At 45.3% G+C, this 26,546-nt stretch overlaps 2 protein-coding genes across 5 annotated transcripts in view; both read right to left on the bottom strand.

The window, feature by feature from the left end:
* Positions 1–98: 98 nt before the first annotated feature.
* On the bottom strand, positions 99–19,350 carry cdan1 (codanin 1). 2 transcript variants are annotated; one of them, XM_024436988.2, is made up of 25 exons: positions 19,124–19,350; positions 17,941–18,707; positions 17,538–17,771; positions 17,090–17,286; positions 16,643–16,756; positions 16,403–16,481; positions 16,101–16,221; positions 15,751–15,950; positions 15,498–15,573; positions 15,218–15,423; positions 14,872–14,992; positions 14,559–14,702; positions 14,170–14,336; positions 13,758–13,929; positions 13,605–13,659; positions 12,273–12,409; positions 11,983–12,086; positions 9,738–9,887; positions 9,506–9,569; positions 8,969–9,280; positions 8,591–8,698; positions 5,237–5,300; positions 4,337–4,566; positions 1,303–1,410; positions 99–1,127 (listed from the first exon to the last, which is right to left on the bottom strand). In XM_024436988.2, exons 1-25 carry the CDS (start codon positions 19,328–19,330, stop codon positions 1,008–1,010), a joined length of 4,257 nt encoding a protein of 1,418 aa, XP_024292756.1. In that variant the 5' UTR covers positions 19,331–19,350; the 3' UTR covers positions 99–1,007. The 2 variants fall into 2 exon arrangements, with proteins under 2 accessions (XP_024292756.1, XP_024292757.1); XM_024436989.2 differs by lacking the exons at positions 99–1,127; positions 1,303–1,410 and adding an exon at positions 4,749–4,924 and having other exon boundaries at positions 4,426–4,566.
* Positions 19,351–19,510: 160 nt separating this feature from the next.
* Positions 19,511–26,546, bottom strand: part of ttbk2a (tau tubulin kinase 2a) — a 39,429-nt gene continuing 32,393 nt past the window's right edge. For all 3 annotated transcript variants that reach the window (XM_042329866.1, XM_024436986.2, XM_042329867.1), the window contains 2 exons: positions 25,142–26,154; positions 19,511–24,889 (listed from right to left, as the gene is read on the bottom strand). In XM_042329866.1, coding sequence (XP_042185800.1) covers positions 24,388–24,889; positions 25,142–26,154 — 1,515 coding nt within the window. In that variant the 3' untranslated portion in view covers positions 19,511–24,387. The remainder of the gene's footprint in view (positions 24,890–25,141; positions 26,155–26,546) is intronic.

Here is a 26,546-nt window from a genome sequence, read left to right as displayed (position 1 = left end):
AGGACCCCCCGCCCCCAAGAATATATCTTCATTAGTTCAATCAAATGCATTGAAAAGACAGCCAAAGCCTACTTACAGAAACACTTCTAACCGTTTAGTCCCAAATAATACACATTTATTATTTTTCAATATGTGACAGGCAGCATGCGAAAATGTAAAGTTTAAAAGCAGCAGACAATCATGGTACCATTAAGTCCAACGTGAACTAAACATTATTACAAATGCAAAGAAAGCATCCATGAACACACAAAATCACGAGTGACGGTTAAAGGCATTGTGTTACACTCTTAAGTGCTTCTGAGACTAACACAAATACATATTTATCTGTGAACATTTAGAAATGGCACATTCCTTGGCCCAATAACAAATCATCCCCCAGCCAGCCCTTACCCACTATTGCTGAATGCTGACACATACACTATCTACTATAATCCTTTCAGACCTACATATGTCTAGGGCAGTAGGGGTCGAGTAGGGGCTGGTTTCTCATGTTTTTTTGTTGTCCATTTTTGATTTACTAGTGTCTGTCCATCAAGTTAGTTATTATTTTATTGATACTGCACCCCTCGTTCTCAGCCTTCTGGTACACCTTTCCCCCTGGCCTATGGCTCCACCACTAGTCCTGAGCAGCAGGACTTTTTGGTTCCCATTTGCACCTCTAAACAGGACAGTGTCAGCCGGTCCCAACTCGCTCCCTACCGCATCCCTTTGGCCCTAACCCTAACGATGTTTGCGGCTAGGGCTTAGTCTGAACTGACTGTGGCTGGCTGTACAGATGAGTGATGTTCCAGGTGATTGTCTCCTCTGTTCTGTACACAATGGCTGTTCATCTAAACACGGTCTGTGTGTGTTTAACATCTCAGGAACCTAGAACGGCACTATGGACTGACTGGCCAGAGTAGTAGAGTTCAGCTACACCTGTCAGTGACATATGTCTTCTAACAGACTGGGCAGTGTTGGCCAACAGAGCATGTCTCTCAGAGCCATGTGTTTTTTTGTCGAGATGGTTAGTTGGCTCCCTCTACAGGTTGTGGTGAGACCTGCAACATGTCCATGTGGTTCTGAAGCTCAGGCAGAGGAAGGGATGTGGTGGAAGAGGACTGCTGCTGGATCTTCTCTATGAATTCCTAAATAGTGAAAAGAGAGATAGTTATTCACAAGCAGCCATAGAGTGCATATGTCATTAACAGTTGTCAGGTTTCGCTTGGCTAAATTCTCTTGAACAGTTATTACAATGAGCACCACCGATTTCCTGTTCCACGCAGTGCGGAGGAGACAGACATGTTTCAAGCAAACAATCACCGTTGGCCAGGGTAACTGTGACAGCTTCCTCCAATGAGAGACCACTTCTTCCTCTCCCAGAATCCCCCGCTCTACCAGCTGTCTGACCAGGAACAGGAAGTTGTCCCACTGTAGAGATATGACAGAGAGCATGCTGGTTTATCTGTGGGGCATAAAACCTGAGCTTCACATACTCGCGTCTACAGAATTGTCGATGAAATAAGGTTGACATAATTACATTTAGGATGACATTTACAGGTAGGCAATTTAGCAGATGCAATTTTCCAGGGTGACTTACAGTAAGTGCATTCAACAAAGGTAGGTAAAACAACCACATATCAGTCAATGCAAGTAATTTCTTCAATACATACACTACCGGTCAAATGGTCAAGGGTTTTTCTTTATTTTGACTATTTTCTACATTGTAGAATAATAGTGAAGACATCAAAACTATGAAATAACACATAGTATTGTTGAGATTCTTCAAAGTAGCCACCCTTTGCCTTGATGACAGCTTTGCACATGCTTGGCATTCTCTCAACCAGCATCATGAGGCTTCACCTGGAATGCATTTCAATTGACAGGTGTGCCTTCTTAAAAAGTTAATTTGAGGAATTTCTTTCCTTCTTAATGCGTTTAAGCCAATCAGTTGTGTTGTGACAAAGTAGGGGGGTATACAGAATATGGTCCTTTATCAAATAGGGCTAAGTCCATATTATGGCAAGAACAACTCAAATAAGCAAAGAGAAACAACAGTCATCATTACTTTAAGATATGAAGATCAGTCAATGGGGAACATTTCAAGAGTGCAGTGGCAAAAACCATCAAGCGCTATGATGAAACTGGCTCTCATGAGGACCGCAACAGGAATGGAAGACACAAAGTTACCTCTGCTGCAGAGGATAAGTTCATTACCAGCCTCAGATATTGCAGCCCAAATAACTGCTTCAGAGTTCAAGTAAGACATCTCAACATCAACTGTTCAGAGGCAACTGTGTGAATCAGGCCTTCATGGTCAAATTGCTGCAAAGAAACCACTACAAAAGGACAACAATAATAAGAAGAGACTTGCTTGGGCCAAGATACAAGAGTAATAGACATTAGACGGGTGGAAATTTGTTGTTTGGTCTCGAGGCCAAATCTGAGATTTTTGGTTCTAACCACCGTGTCTTTGTGAGATGTGGTGTGGGTGAACGGATGATCTCCACGTGTATTTCCCACCGGAAAGCATGGAGGAGGTGGTGTTAAGGTGTGGGGGTGCTTTGCTGGTGACACGGTCTGTGATTTATTTAGAATTCAAGGGACAAGTAACTAGCATGGCTTCCAATCTGGTTTGGGCTTAGTGGGACTATCATTTGTTTTTCAACAGGACAATGCCCCAACACACCTCCAGGCTGTGTAAGGGCTATTTGACCAAGAAAGAGAGGGATGGAGTGCTGCATCAGATGACCTGGCCTCCACAAATCACCTGACCTCAACCCAATTGAGATGGTTTGGGAAGAGTGGGACTGCAGAGCGGAGGAAAAATCAGCCAACAAGCGCTCAGCATATGTGGTAACTCCTTCAAGACTGCTGGAAAAGTATTCCAGGTGAAACTGGTTGAGAAAATGCCAAGAATGTGCAAAGCTGTCATCAAGGCAAAGGGTGGCTATTTGAAGAATCTCAAAACATGTTTAACACTTTCGGTTACTACATGATTCCATGTGTTACTTCATAGTTTTGATGTCTACAGTATTATTTTACAATGTAGAAAATAAAAAGAACCTCTTGAATGAGTAGGTGTTCTAAAACTTTTGACCGGTAGTATACATATTCTGCTTCAACTACATACAGCTGAAGTCGGAAGTTTACATACACCTTAGCCAAATACATTTAAACTCAGTTTTTACACAATTCCTGACATTTAATCAAAGTAAAAATATAATTTCTTAGGTCAGTAAGGATCACCACTCATTTTAAGAATATGAAATGTCAGAATAATAGTAGAGAAAATGATTTATTTCAGCTTTTATATTTTTCATCACATTCCCAGTGGGTCAGAAGTTTACATACACTCAATCAGTATTTGGTAGCATTGCCTTTCAATTCTTTAACTTGGGTCAAATGTGTTGGGTAGCCTTCCACAAGCTTCACACAATAAGTTGGGTGAATTTTGGCCCATTCCTCCTGACAGACCTGGTGTAATGGAGTCAGGTTTGTAGGCCTCCTTGCTCACACATGCTTTTTCAGTTCTGCCCACAAATTTTCTATGGGATTGAGGTCAGGGATTTGTGATGGCCAGTCCAATACCTTGACTTTGTTGTCCTTAAGCCATTTTGCCACAACTTTGGAAGTATGCTTGGGGTCATTGTCCATTTAGAAGACCCATTTGCAACCAAGCTTTAACTTCCTGACTGATGTCTTGAGATGTTGCTTCAATATATCCACATAATTTCCCATCCTCATGCCGCCATCTATTTTGTGAAGTGCACCAGTCCCTCCTGCAGCAAAGCACCCCCACAACATGATGCTGCCACCCCCGTACAGATGAACGTGTACAGATGAATGTGGTATCTTCAGGCGTTTGGAAATTGCTCCCAAGGATGAACCAGACTTGTGGTGGTCTACATGATGTCAAGCAGAGGCACTGAGTTTGAAGGTAGTCCTTGAAATACATCCACAAGTACACCTCCAATTGACTCTAATTATGTTAATTAGCCTATCAGAAGCTTCTAAAGCCATGATATTTTCCAAGCTGTTTAAAGGCACAGTCAACTAGTGTATGTAAACTTCTGACCCACTGGAATTGTGATACAGTGAACTAAAAGTGAAATCTGTCTGTAAAAGTAATCTGTCTGTAAATAATTTTTGGAAAAATTACTTGTGTCATGCACAAAGTAGATGTCCTAACTGACTTGCCAAAACTATAGTTTGTTAACAATAAATTTGTGGAGTGGTTAAAAATCGAGTTAATGACTCCAACCTCAGTGTATGTAAACATCTGACTTCAACTGTATAAACAAAAACATAACATACACCAAGTAGCTATGCACATGTAGGCTATACTGAGACGTACCTGTGAGTCGCTGGCCATGAGGACAGCACTGAGTGTCATTTCTGTGAAGAGCAGGTGGAGGGGGGCTGATGAACAACAGTCTCTCCCCCACAGGAGGATCAACTGCTCCAGCAGGACTTTGATTGAACAGCCTACCCTTTGGACTGGTGAGTCTGGTAGTAGTACTGGATCAGGAGACACTGTCCTACCACATTCCTCCTGTGGGGACACCATGGGCAGCTCCCCTGAAACTGTGCAGACACACAAATTCAACGATGATCAACATTAGGTCTCATCTGGCTTCATTCCATAATGTATATGCTGTAGCCAACCTTTGTCCTACAGGACATGCACTGAGGGCATGATAACAATGGAGGTCTTGGCAACAGGCAAATTAATGTACAAAGTGTACAAAACATTAGGAACACCTTACTAATATTGTGTTGCACCCCCCCCTTTTCTCTCAGAACAGCCTGAATTTGTCGGGACATGGTGTCAAAACCGTTCCACAGGGATGCTGGCCCATGTTGACTCCAATGCTTCCCACAGTTGTATCCAGTTGGCTGGATGTCCTTTGGGTGGTGGACCGTTCTTGATACACACAGGAAACTGTCGAGCGTAAAAAAAAACAGCGGCGTTGCAGTTCTTGACGCACTCAAACCGGTGCGCCTGGCACCTACGACCATACCCCATTCAAAAGGCACTTAAATATTTTGTCTTGCCACACACCCAATCCATGTCTCGAGGCTTTAAAATCTGTCTCCTCCCCTTCAATCTACACTGATTAAAGTGACATCAATAAGGGATAATAGCTTTCACCTCCTCCTCATGGAAAGAGCAGGTGGTCCTAATGTTTCATACACTCAGTGCATCTCCCCCCGACCTGGTTTCTAGCCGTAGTCCCAGCTCTCGTCATCTTACCTAGTTTACAGGCTAGTAGGACGGTGCAACGTATCAGCATCTGTTCAGGCATTGGGAATGAGAACTGTGAAGTAATAGGTAGGAGGGAGAGGGGAGAGAATAAATACAAATCAAAAACAAACTTGTAGTATACATGTCTAGGTCTGTGGCCGTCATGACATTCCGCCAGCCGGTAACTGTCATGCAAATGACAGCCGTTCTCACGTTTATTTGACCATTATTTAACAAACACGTTTAGCATCTCCAAGCCGGCAGGTATGCAAACCGCTGATGGCCGCAGTTGAAACATCTACAGTGCATTTGGAAAGTATTCACACCCCACATTGTTAACTTCCATTTTAGAATAAGGCTGTGTTAAATACATTTTTTCCCCACAATCAATCTACACAAAATACCCCATAATGACAAAGAGAAAACAGGCTTAGATTTCTGGCAAATGTACTAAAAATAAAAAACAGAAAAAACAGAAATCTCTCTAAGGTCCCACAGTTGACAGTGCATGTCAGAGTAAAAACCAAGTCATGAGGTTGAAGGAATTGTACGTAGAGCTCCGAGACAGGATTGTGTTGGGGCACAGATCTAGGGATGGGTATCAAAAAATGACTGCAGCATTGAAGGTCCCCAAGATCACAGTGGTTTCCATTATTCTTAAAATGAAGAAGTTTGGAACTACCCCCCTGCCAAACTGAGCAATCGGGGAAGAAGGGCCTTGGTCAGGGAGGTGACCAAGAACCCAATGGTCACTCTTGGTAAAGTACTACTCTCCCATCTCCTCTATGGAGATGGACAACCATCTCTGCAGCACTCCACCAATCAGGCCTTTATGCAGAAGCCACTCCTCAGTAAAAAGCCACGACAGCCCGCTTGGAGTTTGCTAAAAACCACCTAAAGAACTCTCAGACCATGAGAAACAAGATTCTCTGGTCTGATTGAACTCCTTGGCCTGAATGCCAAGAGTCACGTCTGGAGGAAACCTGGTCCCATCTCTCCAGTAAAGCATGGTGGTGACAGAATCATGCTGTGGGGATGTTTCTCAGCAGCAGGGACTGGGAGACTAGTCAGGATCGAGGGAAAGATGAAAGGAGCAAAGTACAGCGAGATCCATGATGAAAACCTGCTCCCGAGCGCTCGGCACCTCAGCCTGGGGAAAATGTTCACCTCCCACCAGGGCAACGACCCGTTAGCACACAGCCAAGACAACGCAGGAGTGGCTTCGGGACAAATCTGTGAATGTCCTTGAGTGGCCCTTCCAGAGCCCGGACTTGAACCCGATCGAACATCTCTGGAGAAACCTGAAAAAAGCTGTGCAACGACGTTCCCCATTCAACCTGACAGAGCTTGAGAGGATCTGCAGAGAAGAATGGAAGAAACTCCCCAAATACAGGTGTGCCAAGCTTGTAGCGTCATACCCAAGAAGACTTGATGCTGTAATCGCTGCCAAAGGTTCTTCAACAAAGTACTGAGTAAAATGTCTGAATACTTAAGTAAAGTGATATCATTTTATTTTTAATCCATTTGAAAACTTTTCTTAAAACCCGTTTCTGCTTTGTCATTATGGGGTAGTGTGTGTAGATTGATGAGGGGGGAAAAAAACACTTGAATACATTAGAATAAGGCTGTAACATAAAATGTGAAAAAAGTGAAGGACTTTGAATACTTTTTGAATGCACTGCATTTATTTTAGGGTTAGGCAGGTCTAAAAAAAACAAACATTAAAATGTAATTCATAAGAACAAAATAGTGTATTCTGAGTCGGCCTAATGCACGTTATCTGGCCATACCAATGGCACCCTCGGCCTGTAGGTAGTCTTAAGATATGCTTAGAAATCCTGACATTATTTACCTCCCCATTCCCGAGCGAGCATATGTAGCGCTATGTTGAGAGTAAAAGTGATCATTTGAAACAGGTCCTATACACTAGATTTAGAGTTACTTGGCAACTTTAGTTGTGAATGACACAAACCTTAGAAAAGATATATGGGCTGCATGATGTGATTATAGTGTATTGATGATTTGGGAAAGTTGCAACAAAAAAAGAAGAAGCTGGTGCTCTGTTCCTTGCCTCAGGCTGAACATGCCGTTCTCTCATCAAGTGATCATATTTTCACTATTCTAAATGTAATCTTGTCTTTACTATCATGTAAAAGTAGTTTTAATTTAGAATGGGCCATATCAAAATGGGCAGAAACAGGGGCATGGGAAAAAAGACATGTCATCCTGCAGCTACCCTGTGCTTCATTTGGGAAAGCAAGCAAAATCTGTTCACGAACATCGATAGTAACATGTTTAACCAATGAAACACATTTCATTAAACTGTTGACAGCCCCTGTCTCCGTCCTCGAGAAAGTATTGGAGAGAGAAGAGACGGAAACGCATGGTGGTGAGATATTAATTATGATTAAAAAAAAAATTAAATACACTATTAGTAGGCTATTGAAGATCAAATACAAATTCACTATAATTGTAGGCTAACTATACTCGGTAAGTGAATGAACCAACTGCATCACCTAGGCCTATACGTTCTCTCCCAGACTCATGGATAGAACATTTGGAGCGTATCATAAGGTAACCAGGCCATCCAGTATGCATAATAATACAGTCCACACTAAAGGGGATTACTAGAGTTTTGTTGAATTTTGGAATAGCCTATAGGCTAGACAATTGTGTACCAAAGACATCTTAAATCTGTTATATTTACAAAAAAAAGTTTCTGCCGTGCGTAATATGCGGTAGGCTATATAGGCCTATTGTATAACGCCATTTTAATTCAGGCTTTATACAGGCCTATGCATAAGCTTTAATATGCCAATGGGTGTTCTACATGAGATGCCTTAAATGCTTTGCATTAATCATCACTTTAGAAAGCTCTGTCCATTTAGTTGTGTTTGGCTTTGAAACAACATCCACAACGACCACGTTTTCCCCTCAGTTTCCACCTGTTGTTGAACTTCTTTCTTCAGAGTGATCGATCACAGTGAGGTCAAACAATGTAGACTAACAGTGAGTTTCAAAAGCATGACACTGTTTTGATGAGATTTTCAATTGTATTTGCATTGATGTCAGAGTGGTTAGAGGGACAACCGAGACCTGAGTACCAGGCCATTAGTGACCTGATGATCGTTAGAGAGTTGGGTACTGCCAACGCATCAGTGCCATTCATGTCAAAGCGCACAGATTACCGTGACTCAAACGGTCACGTGGAATTTTGACTGCGGTCATGACTGCAGGTGTGGAGGTAATACGGTCACCACAACAGCCCTATGCAGAACCTCTATCTGAACCATAAACCCATGTTCATTGCGGGAGTATAAAGCATGTGTTAATCAGGACCAAGGTGACGACAGCCTGCGGTACCTTTTTGCAGCTCAGTGTGTCTCCTACTTTTCCCAGTAGAGCGTTCAGCTGTAGACAAGTTAACGCCTCCTTTTCAGACCTCGGGCCTACAGCAATACTCAACACCTCCTGTAGGGGGCACAATCATCCTCTTTTATATTATCATCAATAAGACTGATTCACCAGAGCTGAACCTCACATAATCTACCATTATTCTGATTGATTTTATGCTCTCATACTTCTATCTATCAGTGTCAAATCAAATTTTATTGGTCGCATACACATATTTAGTAAATGTTTTTGCGGATGTAGCGAAACGCTTGTGTTCCTAGCTCCAAACTATTGTCTATAATAAGGATAGCATTACATCCTGGTATTCTTCATTAATTAGAACATTACCTTAATCTCTACCAGGACATCAGATGGTAGTGGTGCACTGTGGGGGCAGTCTGGAGGGCAGGACGTCACAGCCTCCTCCTTGCCCATGTCCCGTTTTGGGGTACGTGACTGCTCCTGGGAGACTGCTGCAGCTCCAGCCACAAGACCAGAACCTTCCACACCACTAGCCTCTGGGCTGGGAAGAGACTTCATCACACGGTCAAACTTTGTTTTCCACTCTCGCTTGACCAGGGCTGTGATGTTGGAGGAGAGCCAGCTATAGGCCTTCTCAGTGGCCAGGCGCTTGGTGATGTTCTCAGACGTAGTGAGAACCTGGCGGGAGAGACAACGCATGTTAGCATCGTCAGCAAGGACAGATTTAGCTACAGCTATTTTATTAAGAAAGAAAATGTACCACGAGTGTGACACGCGGTTGTCTCACCTAGCGATCTTTAGACCGATGCACTAACTGTATGTCGCTCTAGATAAGAGCGTCTGCTAAATGACTAGCATGTCAATGTAGACAAGAGTTAAAAGAGCAACGCTGAATAGACTTACAGCGGGAGACGTCTCGTCAGGAAGAAGAACCCGGATGGCTTCTGGACCCTTCTCACTGCAAAACCTGAACGCACAAGAGTCTGTAGTCAAAGCCCCACAAAAATGAGTCACACCCCATACAGACCTGGGTTTAAAAATAGTACCATAGGCAGGGCTTGCACTTTAGGGACCATTTCATTGGCAAGCTCCATGAATCAAGTTTATAACCACACACAGACGAAACCATGTGTACCTGGTAGCTCTCTCCAGAGCCTCCTGGCCCCCGTCACAGAGCTGAGCACAGATGGAGTCGTTGAGTATCAGAGGGTTGGCCCCTGGTGAGATCAGCCCCTCCCTCAGCAACCTCTCTCCACCACGGACCAGCTCACACACCAGCGTGACCCTGCAACGCACAGCCACATGAGGATACTACACGTATCAACACAGACACCTACAAACAGTGGATACTTTCTGTCCAAAAATGATGCAGAAAGATGATTCCATGCTTTTGTCACTTCTAGGTTAGACTACTGCAATGCACTAAATAAACTTCAGTTAGTGCTAAATACGGCTGCTAGAATCCTAACTAGAACCAAAAAATGTGATCATATTACTCCAGTGCTAGCCTCCCTACACTGGCTTCCTGTCAAGGCAAGGGCTGATTTCAAGGTTTTACTGCTAACCTACAAAGCATTACATGGGCTTGCTCCTACCAATCTCTCTGATTTGGTCCTGCCGTACATACCTACACGTACGCTACGGTCACAAGACGCAGGCCCCCTAATTGTCCCTAGAATTTCTAAGCAAACAGCTGGAGGCAGGGCTTTCTCCTATAGAGCTCAATTTTTATGGAATGGTCTGCCTACCCATGTGAGAGACGCAAACTCGGTCTCAACCTTTAAGTCTTTACTGAAGACTCATCTCTTCAGTGGGTCATATGATTGAGTGTAGTCTGGCCCAGGAGTGGGAAGGTGAACGGAAAGGCTCTGGAGCAACGAACCGCCCTTGCTGTCTCTGCCTGGCCGGTTCCCCTCTTTCCACTGGGATTCTCTGCCTCTAACCCTATTACAGGGGCTGAGTCGCTGGCTTACTAGGGCTCTTTCATACCGTCCCTAGGAGGGGTGCGTCACTTGAGTGGGTTGAGTCACTGATGTGATCTTCCTGTCTGGGTTGGCGCCCCCCCTTGAGTTGTGCCGTGGCGGAGATCTTTGTGGGCTATACTCGGCCTTGTCTCAGGATGGTAAGTTGGTGGTTGAAGATATCCCTCTAGTGGTGTGGGGGCTGTACTTTGGCAAAGTGGGTGGGGTTATATCCTTCCTGTTTGGCCCTGTCCGTGGGTGTCCTCGGATGGGGCCACAGTGTCTCCTGACCCCTCCGGTCTCAGCCTCCAGTATTTATTCTGCAGTAGTTTGTGTCGGGGGGCTAGGGTCAGTTAGTTATATCTGGAGTACTTCTCCTGTCCTATCCGTTGTCCTGTGTGAATTTAAGTATGCCCTCTCTAATTCTCTCTTTCTTTCTCTCTCTCTCAGAGGACCTGAGCCCTAGGACCATGCCTCAGGACTACCTGACATGATGACTACTTGCTGTCCCCAGTCCACCTGGCTGTGCTGCTGCTCCAGTTTCAACTGTTCTGCCTGTGATTATTATTATTTGACCATGCTGGTCATTTATGAACATTTGAACATCTTGGTCATGTTCTGTTATAATCTCCACCCGGCACAACCAGAAGAGGACTGGCCACCCCACATAGCCTGGTTCCTCTCTAGGTTTCTTCCTAGGTTTTGGCCTTTCTAGGGAGTTTTTCCTAGCCACCGTGCTTCTACACCTGCATTGCTTGCTGTTTGGGGTTTTAGGCTGGGTTTCTGTACAGCACTTTGAGATATCAGCTGATGTACGAAGGGCTATATAAATAAATTTGATACATACGATCACTATATTATATACACGAGTGTACAAAACATTAGGAAAACCTCTTTCCATGACATAGACTGACCAAGTGAACGGTTTGATCCCGTATTGATGACACCTGTTTAATCCACTTCAAACAATCTGGATGAAGGGGAGGAGGCGGGTTAAAGAATGATTTTTAGGCCTTCAGACATGGATTATGTTTGTGTCATTCAGAGGGTGAATGAGCAAGACAAAATATTTAAGTGCCTTTGAACGGGGTATGGTTGTAGGTGCCAGGCACACCGGTTTGGGTGGGTCAAGAACTGCAACGCCGCTGGGTTTTTCACGCTCAACAGTTTCCCGTGTGTCTCAAGAACGGTCCGCCACCCAAAGGACATCCAGCCAACTGGACACAACTGTGGGAAGCATTAGAGTCAACATGGGCCAGCATCCCTGTGGAACAGTTGACACATTGTAGAGTCCATGCCCTGGCAAACTGAGGCTGTTCTGAGGGCAAAAGGGGGTGCAACTCAATATTAGAAAGGTGTTCCTAATGTTTTGTACACTCCGTGTATACTGTGTACACACACACACACGACAGTACCCACTTCATATGTTTGACACAGTTGGATCCAACCCTCTCAGCTACAAACTCCACCGTTCGTCTGAGAGATGGAGGCTGGTTATGGAAGAAGGCTTGCTCCAAATCCACCTTTACAGACAAAGGTGACAACAGTCAAATCAACATGCTTCTAGAGACACTTTTCTTCCTATTTAGTATGCTTTGCTGGGAAGAGGAGAGACGGTCAGAAAGATTGTAGGAGAGTATCACATAGGCAGTACGTCGGATTGGAACCCGGGGCACTAACCACTAGGCCAGCTACTCCTAGAACCGTACCTGTCGTTTTTGCTGTGACCTGGTGGTGGTGGGGGTACCTCTCAGCTCAGCAGAGGTAGGGGTGATCTTACGGATGAGGCCTCCACCCCTGGCAGAGCTACCGGCCACAAAGGCAGCGAGGAGCTTACGGAACTCACCTGAAAACAGGAGATAGAACAGATAATCAAACAGCTACAATTGTGAGAACACCATTCGGGGACCCTGCAGAAGACTTTGCACACGTAGAAATAGAATAACTATTGTCTATTGCCGGGGTTGGGGAGGAACGGATTAGATGTAAGGGATTACAAAAACAATGGTAACTGTAATCCGTTACCAGCAAAAATATTGTAATCAGATACTTTTGAAAAACTAGATGATTACTTTTAAATTCAGAACGGATGTTTGCGAGAGAGAAAAAAAAAAAAAGACACTTAATGTTGTTTTCTCAATGACATCCAAATCAGCATTGAAAAAAGGCACACGCTTAAGTTTGTTCCATCTGAGCGACTCGGCTACAGTCCAAGCTGTGTCTTCCAATGGTGCGACTGCTGTCGGCATCCAAAGATTATCCAACTTGAATAAAGGCTTGGAGGTACGGCTGACAGCAGTGGTGTAGTCTACGGCGATACGGATATCACTTATTATTGACATCTACATAACGCATTGATGTGAATCACACAGCTACTCTCTGATTTAGCTATTTGCGCCTTACGGATTGTGGATGGCTGTTCACAAATCTAAATGTGTATTTCAAGAAGTTTAAGCTGCCTATCAATCATTCTTCTTGAAACCAGTGGACAGCCAGTGAAAAATGCACTCTTGCAACAGCTACATAGCGCAGATCCCAGCCTATGGAATAAAAGTGGGGCTTTTATTGCTCAATCTAATTCATGCTGATAAAAAAAATCCATAGGCCTAATGGACACATGCTCAAACTTGCACACTTTTGATAAACTTAACAAGGGGCAATCCTGTAGTTGCTACATACATTTTTGGACTTATAAATTATATCAATGTACAAAAGCCTACATAACCAACCCATAAAGTAAAATTTGACCTCCATATATGGCCAGCTATGTAAACATTAACATTGATTTATCCTGCAATAGATGTCGTTCAATTGGTAACATACATTTTTGTCTTCTTAAAATGCATCTCAAGGGCAAAGTAATCTAAAAGTAACTGAATGTAATCAGATTACATTACTGAGTTTATCTAATCCAAAAGTTGCGTTACTGATTACAATTTTGGACGTGTAACTAGCAACTAACGGATTACATTTAGAAAGTAACATACCCAACGCTGTCTATTACTATAAATTACTCATTTGATTTCTATGGATGTACCCACCGAGGAAAGGACAGCAGGTGTAGAGGAGCTGTTGGTCCACCAGGGGGAGACAGTCCTAAAATAAACAAAAAAGCAAGTTCATCAAAACTCATGAAAAGACCGTCGCATTTCGCCTTCAAATGTAATTGAGAAGGGCCATTCCAGTTTACTCACAAGTCCCTGGACGTTGGTCTGGCTCTCCTCTAGCTCGACAGCTACAGCGAAATCAGTCGTGAAGAAAAGCTCCTCCGGGATCACTGGGATCTGGAACAGCCAGCCTAGAACAGCCACCATGAGAAGCTGATTCAGGTAACACACCTCTCCTTCTCTGGACAGCACCATCCGCCTAAGAGACACACACACACACTGGGTCAGGACTTCAGATCACGAGAGAGAGAGACTGGGAAGCAGAGTGGAAAGGGAGAAATAGAGGGAGAAGGAGAGACATGGGTAGAAAGAGAAAGGGAGAAATGAAGGAAGAAACTGGAGACAGGAAGAAGGTAAAAGGAGAGGGGAGGAGTGAGAACACACGCAAGAGAGAGTGAAAGCACTAAAAAAGGAGAATGATAGAGAAAGTAACACACACCTGTATAGGCTGAGCAGCAGTCCCAGAACGGTCCTGTAGCAGAGGAGGAAGGGACCGGTGAAGTCCAGCATGGAGAGGAACTCCACCAGCCAGGGCACAGTCAAGATGGTCCGTCTCCTACGAACACAGCTACGCAGGACCGCACACACATCCAGCACAGACATACTCTGAGAATGGAGGGAAGGAAAAAGCACAGAGGAGGGAAGCCACAATCTGGTAAGAAACTAGTACTTTACTGACTTGAAATAAAATGGTTATCTTCTGCGGATGGATGAAAAAATATGCCTCTTCCAACCAGGGTGAGGGTCAGTGACATTTCAATTCAGGTTTGAAGTCTACTTCCTGAATTGCTTCCACCGACTACTATTCCAAGTCTGGTGCCACAGTACCTTGCTGCGGAGGTTGGCAGTAGCCTCCTGTATCTCCCTGGAGGGCCTCTCAGAGGTCTGGTATGGCAGGAAGGAGATATAACCCAGGAACTTAGCTAGGAGACGAGCCAACAGCAGGACAGAGGAGAAACGCTGCTTCTCATCCTGAGAGAGAGAGAGAGAGAGAGAGAGATGAGGTGGCACAGAGAGAGGGCGAGAGAGAGGAGATATGGGAAAGGGGGATATTAAAACAAGAAAATATATTCTCCACCAAGCCCCATTCTGATTGAAGTGAGAGATCTTGCACCAGGTCTACAGAGTAATCAGTGCTGACTTGTTGTTCCATGTCTCCCTCTCCCTCGGTACTGGAGACCACGGGAGCCAGGACCGACACCTCGTCAAGCTGGAGGAGCTGCTGACACAGACTGTCCTTCAGGTGCTGGTTCAGCTGGCAGCTAGGACAGAGAGGTATAGTTACGGGTAGACGTTCACCCAAATGACAAATCAGGATACTTCCGCATCTGTATAGATCTGAGAACAATCAGTCCGTATAAGATCGCTGCAAAATGCACAAGTAGTGTTTAACATTGCAGGAACTCGATCAATATGATTTGACAATCTGGTAATCTGCAAAATGCGACTGCATTGTATCCAAGCTGGAACACAACTGTCAATCTCACCAGCTTGCGGTCTTTAAGAAGTCCCTGAAGAACTCCTGGTGTCCCGGGAAGGCGGGTGGAGGACAGGGTCCCAGAATGCCTTGGGGCTGGATCAGACGCTCCTCCAGACGCTTTAGACGCCCCAGGCTGTCTGCTCCCAGCATGCCTAGCAGGTCCGCGTCGGGGGTGTCGCCCGGGGAGCCCAGAGCACGGGGACCTTTGCACATCTAGAGGGAGAGAGGGGTGTTAGCGTGTGAGAGAGCGCGAGTGTGTGTGTAATTGCACCATCCCAATTCCATACCTGCACCAACTGCTTGAGGAAGAGTCTGGCGAAATGGGAGTGGTTTCCAGTGGAGTTCAGTTGATTCACCATTCCTCTGAAAGGAGGAAGCACAACAGCACCACCATTATAACATGACCAATAACAAGGCCTACTCCTATAAAAAAAGACATAACATTTTGCTGGAACCAGAGCCTTTTTACAGTCCAGGAATAGGCTTAAACTCATTCCGTGAAACTGGCCATTAGTTTGCTACCACTAGTATTGGTCTTACCTGACCCTATTGCCTAGTTCAGCTTCAAACTCCCATCTAGGTTCCTTGTGGAAGTCTTCCCACTCTCGCAGCACCTCGTAGAAAATATCCCTCTGCTTCTTGAAGGTGTGGAAGGCCTTGTCACTGCTGAAGTTGGAGCGGTTGTCAGTGGCAGGCTGGAACGGGACAGAGTGGATGAAGGTGTCCACAGAGGGCGAGACCTGGAAGGGAAGAGAGAGAGGGCTGGGCTCAATTACATTTCAATTCATTGCTTTGCGAGTAGGAAAATGTGAATTCCTGTTTACTTCGGAGTTGACTGAAGAGAACGAAACATGAGTGTATTAGTGCTCTTGTCATGTTGGGTTATGTACCTTGGCTGTGCTGGCGTCCTGGGCCAGAGTCAGTCTGTTCCTCAGGGACGGAGAGAAGCAGGTCACCCTCTCGTTCTCAGCCAAGAGACGCAGGGTGTCTTTGTCCAGGTGAGACACCAACCTGACACAGACAAAGATTGTTTTAACCTTTATTTCGCCAGGTTGTCACATTGATGTCAAATTACCTCTTTTAAAGGGAGACCTAGCCAAGAGTGCAGGTCCAGTATAAACGCATATGGAGCCAGACTATCATAGGATTCAAATCTTAAATGTTCAGTATAATATGCCCAGGAAGAACTCACTCAAACTGATTCTCCAGCACCCTGACAGAGAAGTAGACACAGTTGTGCACCTTGCTGAGGTAGCCTCTTTCCAGGACATCTGTGTAGATCAAACACAAAGGGTTTAGCAGTCATATTGTCACCAATAAAACATTAATTAACCCATACATTTAAATAAATACATTTGCACTGAAAGAAAGAATATTACAAAACTCCATCCATACTGATTACTGGTCATGTTAAAGAATCTCCACCTCTCACCTAACGTCCCCATACTTAGATCCTTGTCCTCTTCCTCTGTGACGGCTGGTGTTCTAGATGTCAGAAGCTGCAGCACAAAGAACAGCTCCAGGAACACGTTGGGAACTAGGTTCTCTGTCAGAAAGAGATAGACCAAACACAACATTAGAATCTTCACCAGAATTAATGTTATTACACAACAGTAATTTAAATTTAAAAAAAAAATTTTTTTTAAATTGCACTAAATGCACATTACTTCGACTAAAGTACTTAACATGTTACAAATAATCAGATTTCCAAAAGAACACATTTTGATTATATAGCTAGCCAACCCTAGCCTGGTCACAGATCTGTTGTGCCAACTTCTATGATCAATGCAGACAGCACAAAAATATCTGGGACCCAACACAAGGACCAGGTTAACCCCCCTCTAGCATGAAACACTGTCTCCCCCTACAGGTCATATACCAGAGATGCAGGTACAGTAGAGGTCAGCCAGAAGGTCCAGTTCAGAGGTCAAGGTGACTTTAGAGGGGTCAGGACACGACCCCAGGGTGACAGGGGTCATTTTGGAGCCCGATACTGGCCGGAGCCCTGGTTTGGTAGGGGTACAGGGGTCCAAAGAGGTGGGTAGAGGGGAGCCCACCTGCTCGGCTCGTTTACACCTACAAGAAACAAGTAACAGATTGCTGTCATTTTCAAAGGGAAAAATGAGATAATTGAGATTGACAGAGGTAGAAAAAGGACTGGTTTCATGATCCCAAATAAGACTACTCTTGGATTTTTTAAAAACTTTCAGTTGAGATTTTCCATTCAAAACATTTTTTTGTCCAGGATTTAGCTGACTCTGTGTTTGGGAAATCAGTCTTAGAAGGTGTGTGTTATAAATGGTGACTGGCCTTCTTAACCCACTTACTTCACTCTCTTTAGCAGTTCTCTCTCCTCCTGCAGACTGAGAGGGGGGCTGCCCACGTTCAGGGCCCCAGTGATACTCCCTTCGATGGCCCCAGTGACTGCCTCTGGGACTGGGGGAGGGCTGGAGGGCCTGGTGCTGAAGGGGGTGGAAGTGAAACAGGTCTTCGGTCTGGAGTGAGGCCGCTCTGCACTGACTGGGGTTGGGTTGATCCTCCGAGATGGTTTTGTATGCAGTCTAGTGGAGAAAGAAGTGGGGAGGACAGAACAGTATGATAAAAATAACATTGTTGTTCATTGTTATGGTTGAAGTAAGATATTTTTGATTGATCTCTTAATTAATTCACAGGTGAGAACGTTTCATTCAGTGTTCTTAAATTCAATTCAAGGCATAGAACAGAACTCACGCTGGTGATGCATGCGACATCCCCATAGGTGGGAAGTCTTCCAGATTGGTTAAGTTGAGCTGGACCAGCGTTGTCATCTGAGCCATTGGAGGTGACACAGCTGGGTCACCCATTTTATTAGCCCCTCCTCCCCTTCCCTTCCTCCCACCACCCTCAGATCTTCCTGGCCCCACCTCCTCAGTCTGGAACACACCACGCCCCCCACCCTGCCTTCCCTGCCCTCCCATCCCGGCACTCCTCCTGCGGCCACGCGGCTGCTGCTGGACACCCAGGCTGAGACTGTGGTGGTGCTGGAGCTCTGGAGGTGACGGCATGAAATCCCCCAAACTGGCTCTCTGGGTGGAGCGGCGCTCTGAGGGAGTGTGCCTGGAGGTGGAGGCTGGAGCAGGGCTCCTGGCTGAGCTGAAGGAAGGACTACTGAGGGCACTGATCCCACCCAGGCAGTGAGAGCCAGATGGGGGTTGGGTAGTATCCCACTCAGCCCCAGGAGACAGGGAGGGAGTGGAGGAGAATAGCTGTACACGGCTGGCACTACGAGGACCGGTTCCAGGTCCGGTAGATCTGCAGCCCCCCCTAAGCTCACTGGAGAAGCCTGGCCCCTGCTGAGAGGGCTGGGAGACCCTGGGGTGGCTGGGGGTCTTGGCGGGTGTGGCAGGGCCATGGGTGAGGGTGGAGCAGCTCTGCTCTCGCAGGAAGTTCAACAGGAAAGGAACAAACTCCTGTCTTTCGATCTTCAGTGGCTTACACCATGCCAAGCTGTCACTGTCCTGTTGTGACAATAACAGTAGGAAAAATGTATGAGAACATCTCAAGAATATCTAGCTACATAACGTTAACTAGCTAACGTTAGCTAGTTATCTTGAAATGGTCATCATTAGCTAGCTAGCTATACTTTCCTAAAGAACTAGTTACGTTAGTTGATGACCTGATTTACATAATTCTGAAGATGATACGACAGGTAGCGAGTTGTCAGTTGACTAGCTGGTAAGCTATTGATTTCATAACAGTTAGCTAGCAAACTGGCTAGCTAGCCTAGTTTCCATATTGAAAACAGCAGGTGAGCGAGCAGTGGAAAAAGTTTTGTTTACATCCGTTCCACGATGACATTTCGCAGCGCACGCAAAACTATTGAAACCAGACCCCACGAAATCCACTTAATCTCGGGTTTGCAATTGTCACTTACCCCGTCGTGTTTTAACCATTCTACGGCCTTGATAGCTTCCACTTCCTTCTGCAGCAGCGATTCCAAAAGAGCCGCCATTCTGGTCTGAGCAGGCGCCGTCTGGCACTCTGCCTGCTGCTTGGAGTTGGGGGCGGACCAGAATGGGAGCAGGCGCGCGAATGTCGCTACTGCATTGCCCTGGGGCGCGCTCCAGAAACAGGACAGCATGTCTACTTCCGTCAGATCATTTCCTGCGACTGACAAATCAACGTTCAAGTGCAAACAGCACTCAAACCGGAACCGGTTCCAATATTACGTGTAAATACTAGGCAAATGTGACATTTGCATTACAACAGTGCACTGATGCAGACCACTTCTCAAATAAAATAAATAGGCAAACAGTTTAGGTGTTTTCTGCATGCTGAATGAGTATTTTATTTATAACCAGTTTATAAAAATAAAATACAAAATAATTGTAAACGAAAAAAGAAAAAAACACTGTACAAGGCATTGATATGGTACAAATGATAAAATAAGCATACATAATTACAGTTATGTACAATGTCGATCCTCCTCTTGTTACATTCTTTCCTTGTGACTGTACATACATTTCAAAACCGTTACATTGCAACACAGGACTAAAACGTGAAGCATTTCAAGAAATATCTCAAACTGAAGTCACACAGGCAATGGGTCTCAACGATGAGCATCACTACCCAATACATCAATAAATCAATTTGTTGTTGTTTTTACATTTGGCCTTTTGGCCCAAAAACACAGTATCTGTGGCAATGAATGAGTAAAATCATTGGACCACAGATACAGGTAGGCTATGACACGTGACACCTTCACAATCACACCACCATACAGTCAGTGGCAAATCATAATCTCAGTCCAAAAAGTAACATTATAAACTGGGTGCTTTGAGCCCTGAATGCAGATTGGCTGACAGCCATGGTATATCAGACTGTATACCACGTGCATGACAAAACATTTATTTTTACTGCTCTAATTACGTTGGTAACCGGTTTATAATAACAATAAGGCAACAGGGGGGTTGTGGTATATAGGCAATATACCACTACTAAGGGCTGTATCCAGGCACTGCGCATTGCATAGTGCTTAAAAAGAACAGACCTTAGCCGTGGTATATTGTCCATATACCACACCCCGCCCAGGCCTTACTGCTTAAATATACCACTTTTTTATGCAATAATAACAATAAAATGCAAATATTATGAATGGATTGATATTTTCCCAAAATCAGCAGCACTTTATTCCTTCAGCACTTTCCTTTTATTAAAGCCTTTAGTGAAGCAATAAGTTACAGTTAATCAAGATGACCTTTTAAATAAATACATTTAACTTTTTACAGGTATATAATAAACATTTTGAGCAACTACAGCTGAAGTCAGTTAGCTTATGGAAGTTCCGAATATAACCTAGAATTGAAAAAGATCACTAACTGCTTGGTGTGGTACAACTGTATATGTACTGTACATTCGTATCACAATCTCTGGATGTAAAAACAGAGCTTTATCATACACCTTCAAAATCATTTCTGATTCCAGAATCCAGACACAGCTCAGTGGTCAAATGGCTATTGGCTACTGCCGGTGACTTCAAACATTCTGTCCAGTCAATGGACAACTTGATTGGATCAAATTGGCCAATAAGAGCAGAGGTGCCCACAGAAAGAAAAGCTATATATCTGAAAGGCAAACACCAATACTCTGCCTCTAATCTGCTGGATAAATCATTTCCACAGATCTGTAAAGGCAGGCAAGACGGGACAGACAACACACCTATCAAGGATGGAAAGGGACTCGGGAGAACCCTATACAGTCTATGGAAGAACCTGACAGTAGCTTGGTGGCTAAGCAGTGGAGTGATCCTCAGCACAGAGTAGACAAACAGACAGACACAGTTCAGTCATCCCTTGCTTACACAGCCAAGGAAAGAGAAGAGACATGATTAAGGCGACCGACTGACTGAACACTGTCTGTGTCTAGCCTTGGGATAAGTCATATCATAGCTGCTCTGTGAAACGGTACCCACTAGATGGGCAGGCTGCAGAAAAACAAAATTAGCTTTTTGGTCTTAATTGAAGGTTAGGCATAAGGTCAGCACTGAGGTTAGGGTTAAGGTTAGGTTTAAAACCAGATTTTAAAAAGAGAACTTGTAGAAATAGGCTAGGGCTTATGACTTTGCAACTTGGCCAGAAAGTGACAACGCTGTGGGACAGAGGGGTTTTTCAAGGTTGCCCACATGTTGCATAGATCATCAGATCATTAAGTAATTGATGGGGTTCCCGCTATGTTAAACACTACGCCCACATTTGTAGAGATCTACGTTGAATCAGATCTGTATGAGCTTGTCTGCAATGTAAGCAACCTGGAACGCCACCAGGCTGTATGCAGCCAAGTACCAAGACAATCTATCACAATGGACCAAGTAAAACAACTCACTTGACATCCAGTACTGTATATCATGACAGAGCAATGGAGTCCATCTCATAGAGCAATGGTATAGTAGATTACTCCCACTGCATATTGGTTGTATAAGGTTTGGGTGGGAACCAGATTTTCATAGCATCTTACCGTTTTTGATGCACAAAACAATTTAGGCAACAGGGATCTTGATCCAGGAGGGAGTTGAATGTCTCTGTTATAACCAAGAAGCTTGATCTTAACATTTTTGCCACTTAGCTAGCAAGTTAGGAAACTAAATGCATAGCTGGAGCCCTGAGCTGGATATCATTTATTTGACACATTTTAGATTTCTTATAGCGATACTTAACTTAACCCCCCCCAAAAAAAAATACGTTTGTTGTTTTTTAAACGGTATTAAAAATTATACCGTCGGTATTTCGCCAGCATCCTTTTTCAGGAGTATTACCGAATCAGTCAGTGCAGTAGTCCTAGGATTATGAGCGTTTTGAGAGCTAGAAAAGCAGATCAATGCTGTGGACCAGGTGGGACGATAAGAGTGAAGAGTGATCGAGATTGTGAGGAGAAATGGAAAACGAAACAAATAAAATATTCCAACCAAAATACATACGGTACTATCCAACAAGAAGAATAATTCCCTTTGACATTCACAATGCATTATGGGAACTGGTATGCTGCTTACTTTACTGATTGGTTGATTGTTTGGTTTTTCTCTTTTCTTGGTAGGCAGCGCATGCAAGGAGTAATAGTGCTGGAAGCAGTGGTTAGTTATATTACAGTATCTTACAAGCAGAGGTGGTGGGGAGAGGTAGCCCGTGTTTCAGTCGGTTTCTGCTATCATTCCACTCCTTGCTACTCCTTTTCATTCCAATGTTGGTCAATAACACGCAGTACAAGGAGTGGAATGTCAGAACAAAACCGGTTCTGAATTTCAGGCTAGAGGGGAGGGGGGGTTTAGTAGGTAGAAGAAAGGTCAGGTGAGGGAGGTTTTAAATGATCCTCATTGAAAATGTGGTTCATTGAAAATGTGGTTGGTTCTCAAACAATACATGAACTCTGAGGTAATAGTGCACACAACATACAGTATGTCATTACAAAAGAAACAAAACATTCTCTTGCACATGTTATTTTTTTTTTTATCCTTTGGGAAGTTTGAAACACTGATTTGGTATACGATACATGATATTTATATGGTATAAATAGCATGACATTATTTGACATAAATATTGGACCTGTCATAACATTTAGACAAACAGGACATCGAAGTTTTCTTTAATATCTTAAATAAAAATGTTCTTTCTTAAAATAATGTCTGAATAAATAAAATAAAAACCATTCACTTTGCTTCATTTTCCTTGTGGTGAATAATATAATGTTACACTCACATGAAGAGGACTGTCTTTGAAGCTGGCACAATTTTTGCAGGGGGTCATTTTGTAAAAATGAGAATCATAGCCTACTTTGTAGTGAAACCAGGAGCTGCCCAAAGTGCCAAGGCAAGGCACACATTAAGACAAGTGTTTATTATACAGTAATAATCATTATAACTTAGTGTTGCCTTGTATTCACTACTACTGTTATAAAGTTATCAGCAGGCTGTGTCCCAATTCTCCCCAAGTGTGCAGTTCCCTCCCATCCATGCATTTAAAATCACTGGATTGGTGTAAGCATGGGCAAGGCTAGGGAGGGTTGCCATCATATTTCTTACACCATTACTTTTACGTCCAAGGCAGAAGGGTAAAGAATTAGGACGCAAAGTCAGACTCCTTTCTCAAGAGGAGCATATAAAGGGAATCAAGGCCCAGTTACTAGTATTCAATCACACACTTACTTTGACATTTAGGTTCCCCCAATCAATCAATCAATCAACACAGTAGGCACAAGTAGGTGTGTGAGCTCACACACACACACACTATACGATTGTATTAAAGGAAGGATCGCTCAAAATGATCACTTCTTTCACTGATCGATCGATTGCTTTAGATGCCTTTGAAATAAAGGACCCTCGCTATACAGTACATCTGAAGTCAAAGACGGAGAGAGAGAGAGAGAGAGAGAGAGAGTGTAACTGGTGTGACAGGAGCGTCAAAACAGGAATAAATAGGATCTGTAGATAGTGTACATTTCTCTCGAGGGCTTCATGGCCATACATGTAGGCCTGCTATGCACTGCGCTCCCTAGGCCAGTACAGAGGAAACACAATAGAACAAGCCAATGTAATAATGGTTAGTGATTAATACACAAGTGCTCATCCACTGAATTTCCACCATGAGCGTCCTAGGGTAATCTGAATGAAGCGTGTTCACTTTCACTGAGGAGATGAGGGAAGTAAGGACCCCTACATTTTACACACAGCATGACGCATCTGGATACTTTTTGCATGAAGTATGACCGCTTAAAGTGGGCTTATAAATGAGTGATTAAACGATGACAAAATGGAAGGAATAAGAGGAGAAAGAGTGAAGGATTTACAAGTGAAAGAGATAGAGGACAGCGGGGTGTGGGGAGAAACTGAACGGGGAGGAGAGGGGGGGGGAGGGCATTAAGTTCAGTATTCTCTGACAGAGGCCTCAGATCCTCATCATGATCGTCTGGTCTGTATGAACATCCCACCCTCTGCTGTGGCAACAACACTGACCCCCAGGGCCTACTCGCAAAGCATCTCAGGATAGGAGTGCTGATCTAGGATAAGTTTAGTGATTTATTATTATTTACGTACTTCATGAATAAGATTACAATGACAGAAGGGACCTGCTCCTACCCTGAGATGCTTTAATAAATAGGCCCAGAGCTTCCTGTGGGCCAGGCTTGGACCAGAGCTGGAGCAGTGGGCCACTATCTGCTGCTCAGCTTGCTGGAGCACTTCCTCTCTCTCTCCTCGCGGCTGCAGACTTTCCCCCTGGGGGCGTGCTGGTGGAAGGGGCCGGTGCGGGCCTGGCGACCGCAGCAAGTCTCCTGGTGGTGAGGGTAGGAGCGCCGGGGAGGAGGGGGGGACCCGGAGAAGCTAGGAGGGGATCGGGACCGACCGAAACAAACCCCACCTCCTCCTCTCTCTCCCCCGCGGTGTTCGTGGCGGGAGGGGGAGGAGGAGACAGAGCGCTGTAGAGAGGAGGAGCTGCGAGGAGATGCGCTGGAGCTCCGGTGGTGATGGTGGTGGGGGGAGCTGGTCAGGCTACACATGCCCATCCGGGAGCCTCCGTGCTGAGCTGAGGAGCGGCCGTGGTGGGGGGAGCCGCGGACAGAACCACCACCATGACCATGGTGCATGAGCTGGGCCAGGCAGGTCAGGAGGTCTGAGTCGCTGGTACTGCCCGCTCGAATTCGGTAACGCCTCAGCCTTGGGTGGAGGATGGAATATGGAGAATGGGTTTGTAACTTTAGATATACATTGTAAATTGAGATCATTAAGGCAAAATGAGAGTAATTCAGCTGAATGATAGTAGCCTCATCCCAGATCTGTGTGTGTCCAAACAGTAGCATGACAATGACCATAGGAGTTGGCAAGGCAGCACAAACAGATCTGAGACCAGGCTACTATGACAGATGGCATAGACAGGTAATAAAAACTAATAATGAAGAGTTATATTACCTGCCCTCCACTGCAGGGCGACTGGGTGGCTTGCCCGGGGGTGGGCGTGGTAGGTACTGTGCAGCTCGCTCCTGCTCTGTGGCCGGGTTAGGAAGGTTAACAGGGCGAGGGATCCTGCTCTTACGGGACAGGGGGCTGGAGGAGGAGGACAGGGAGGGGGCATCGTCCCCCTGGCGGTCGGAGCGTGACCCCAGGAATGACTCATCGGCCGTCTCAGAGCGGTCCGAGGCGGAGGACAGCTGTTCCCCGCGGGGGAGTGAGGCCATCATGGAGCCGCGGTGAGAGAGAGAGGGAGAGGCTGTGGGAGAGGGGGCTGGGTGGTGGCCTCCTCCCTGGTGGTGGTGGTGGGCTTTCTTCTGAAGCAGCTTCTCCATGGCAGAGCCAGGAGTGGGGAGGAGGTCCAGCAGACTGGAGGGTTCCAGGACAGGGATACGGCTCAGCCTGCGGGAGGGGTCCCTACGGGGGGCGGAGGGCAGGGAGGAGGGGGTTAGTGCTGGGGCTGGGTCACTGGTCTCCACCCCATCTCCCCTGTCTGGCCGGGCCTGGTCACTCTCATGGTCCTTCAGCTCTGGGAAGGCTCCACTGCTGCCATCCCCCTGGCCGTAAGCTGGGGGAGAGAGATGGCCGTTGACTAGCCCTAATACTGGGCTGTGGGGGGAGCGTGGAGAATGAGAACGGGGAGAATTAGGAGAAACGGGAGAGCGAGGAGAAGACATTCGGCTTGGCACAGGACTGTGGGCTTTGGTATGGGTCTGGGTGTTGGTGTCTCCTCTGTTGACCAGAGTATCTGCCAGGAGGTCATTCAGAGTGGTGGGACTGGCGGGCTGGCTGCCAGGCTGGGTAAAGGTATGGTTAGTGGTGGGCAGGCGCTCCTGGCCCTGGGAGGAGTGGATATCAGCGGTAGCAGTATTATCCTGCGGCTGCTTGGCCTCAGCTGCGGCTTCACCTCGTCTCTCCAGCAGGAGGCAATGTGGAGCACTGTCTGAGCCTGACTGGGACCGCTGAGCTGTCAACTACAGAGAGAGATGGGGAGAGGGAGAAAGACAGACGGAGAGAGACAGAGAGAGAGAGAAATAGAGTCAAATGGCAACATTGTAAGAGATCATGATTTAATTCAGATCAAGGAAAGGTCAGTTAAGTTGTTAGTCAGTATCAAACCAGCAACAAGACAGACATGGGTCAAATAGTACAGATAATGTATTTTATTTAACTTGGAGTTTTGGGACTATTCCATTGTACCTGGAAAGCTAAACTAAGTACCCCTCAAGTATTTGACACATATATTTGACCCAGGTCTGCAATAAGAACAAAAACATTTACACAACCATGCATGGGACTACAAATGAGAGAAAGAGAGGGTCAGGTTGAGTTTTTAGAAAAGAGAGAGCGAACAGGAGAAGAGGAA

This window comes from Oncorhynchus tshawytscha, linkage group LG11 (assembly GCF_018296145.1).
Source record: "Oncorhynchus tshawytscha isolate Ot180627B linkage group LG11, Otsh_v2.0, whole genome shotgun sequence".
NCBI classification, from domain to species: domain Eukaryota; kingdom Metazoa; phylum Chordata; class Actinopteri; order Salmoniformes; family Salmonidae; genus Oncorhynchus; species Oncorhynchus tshawytscha.
The sequence above is the reverse complement of the archived record's forward strand: the minus strand, read 5'-3'. Positions and strand labels throughout refer to the sequence as shown.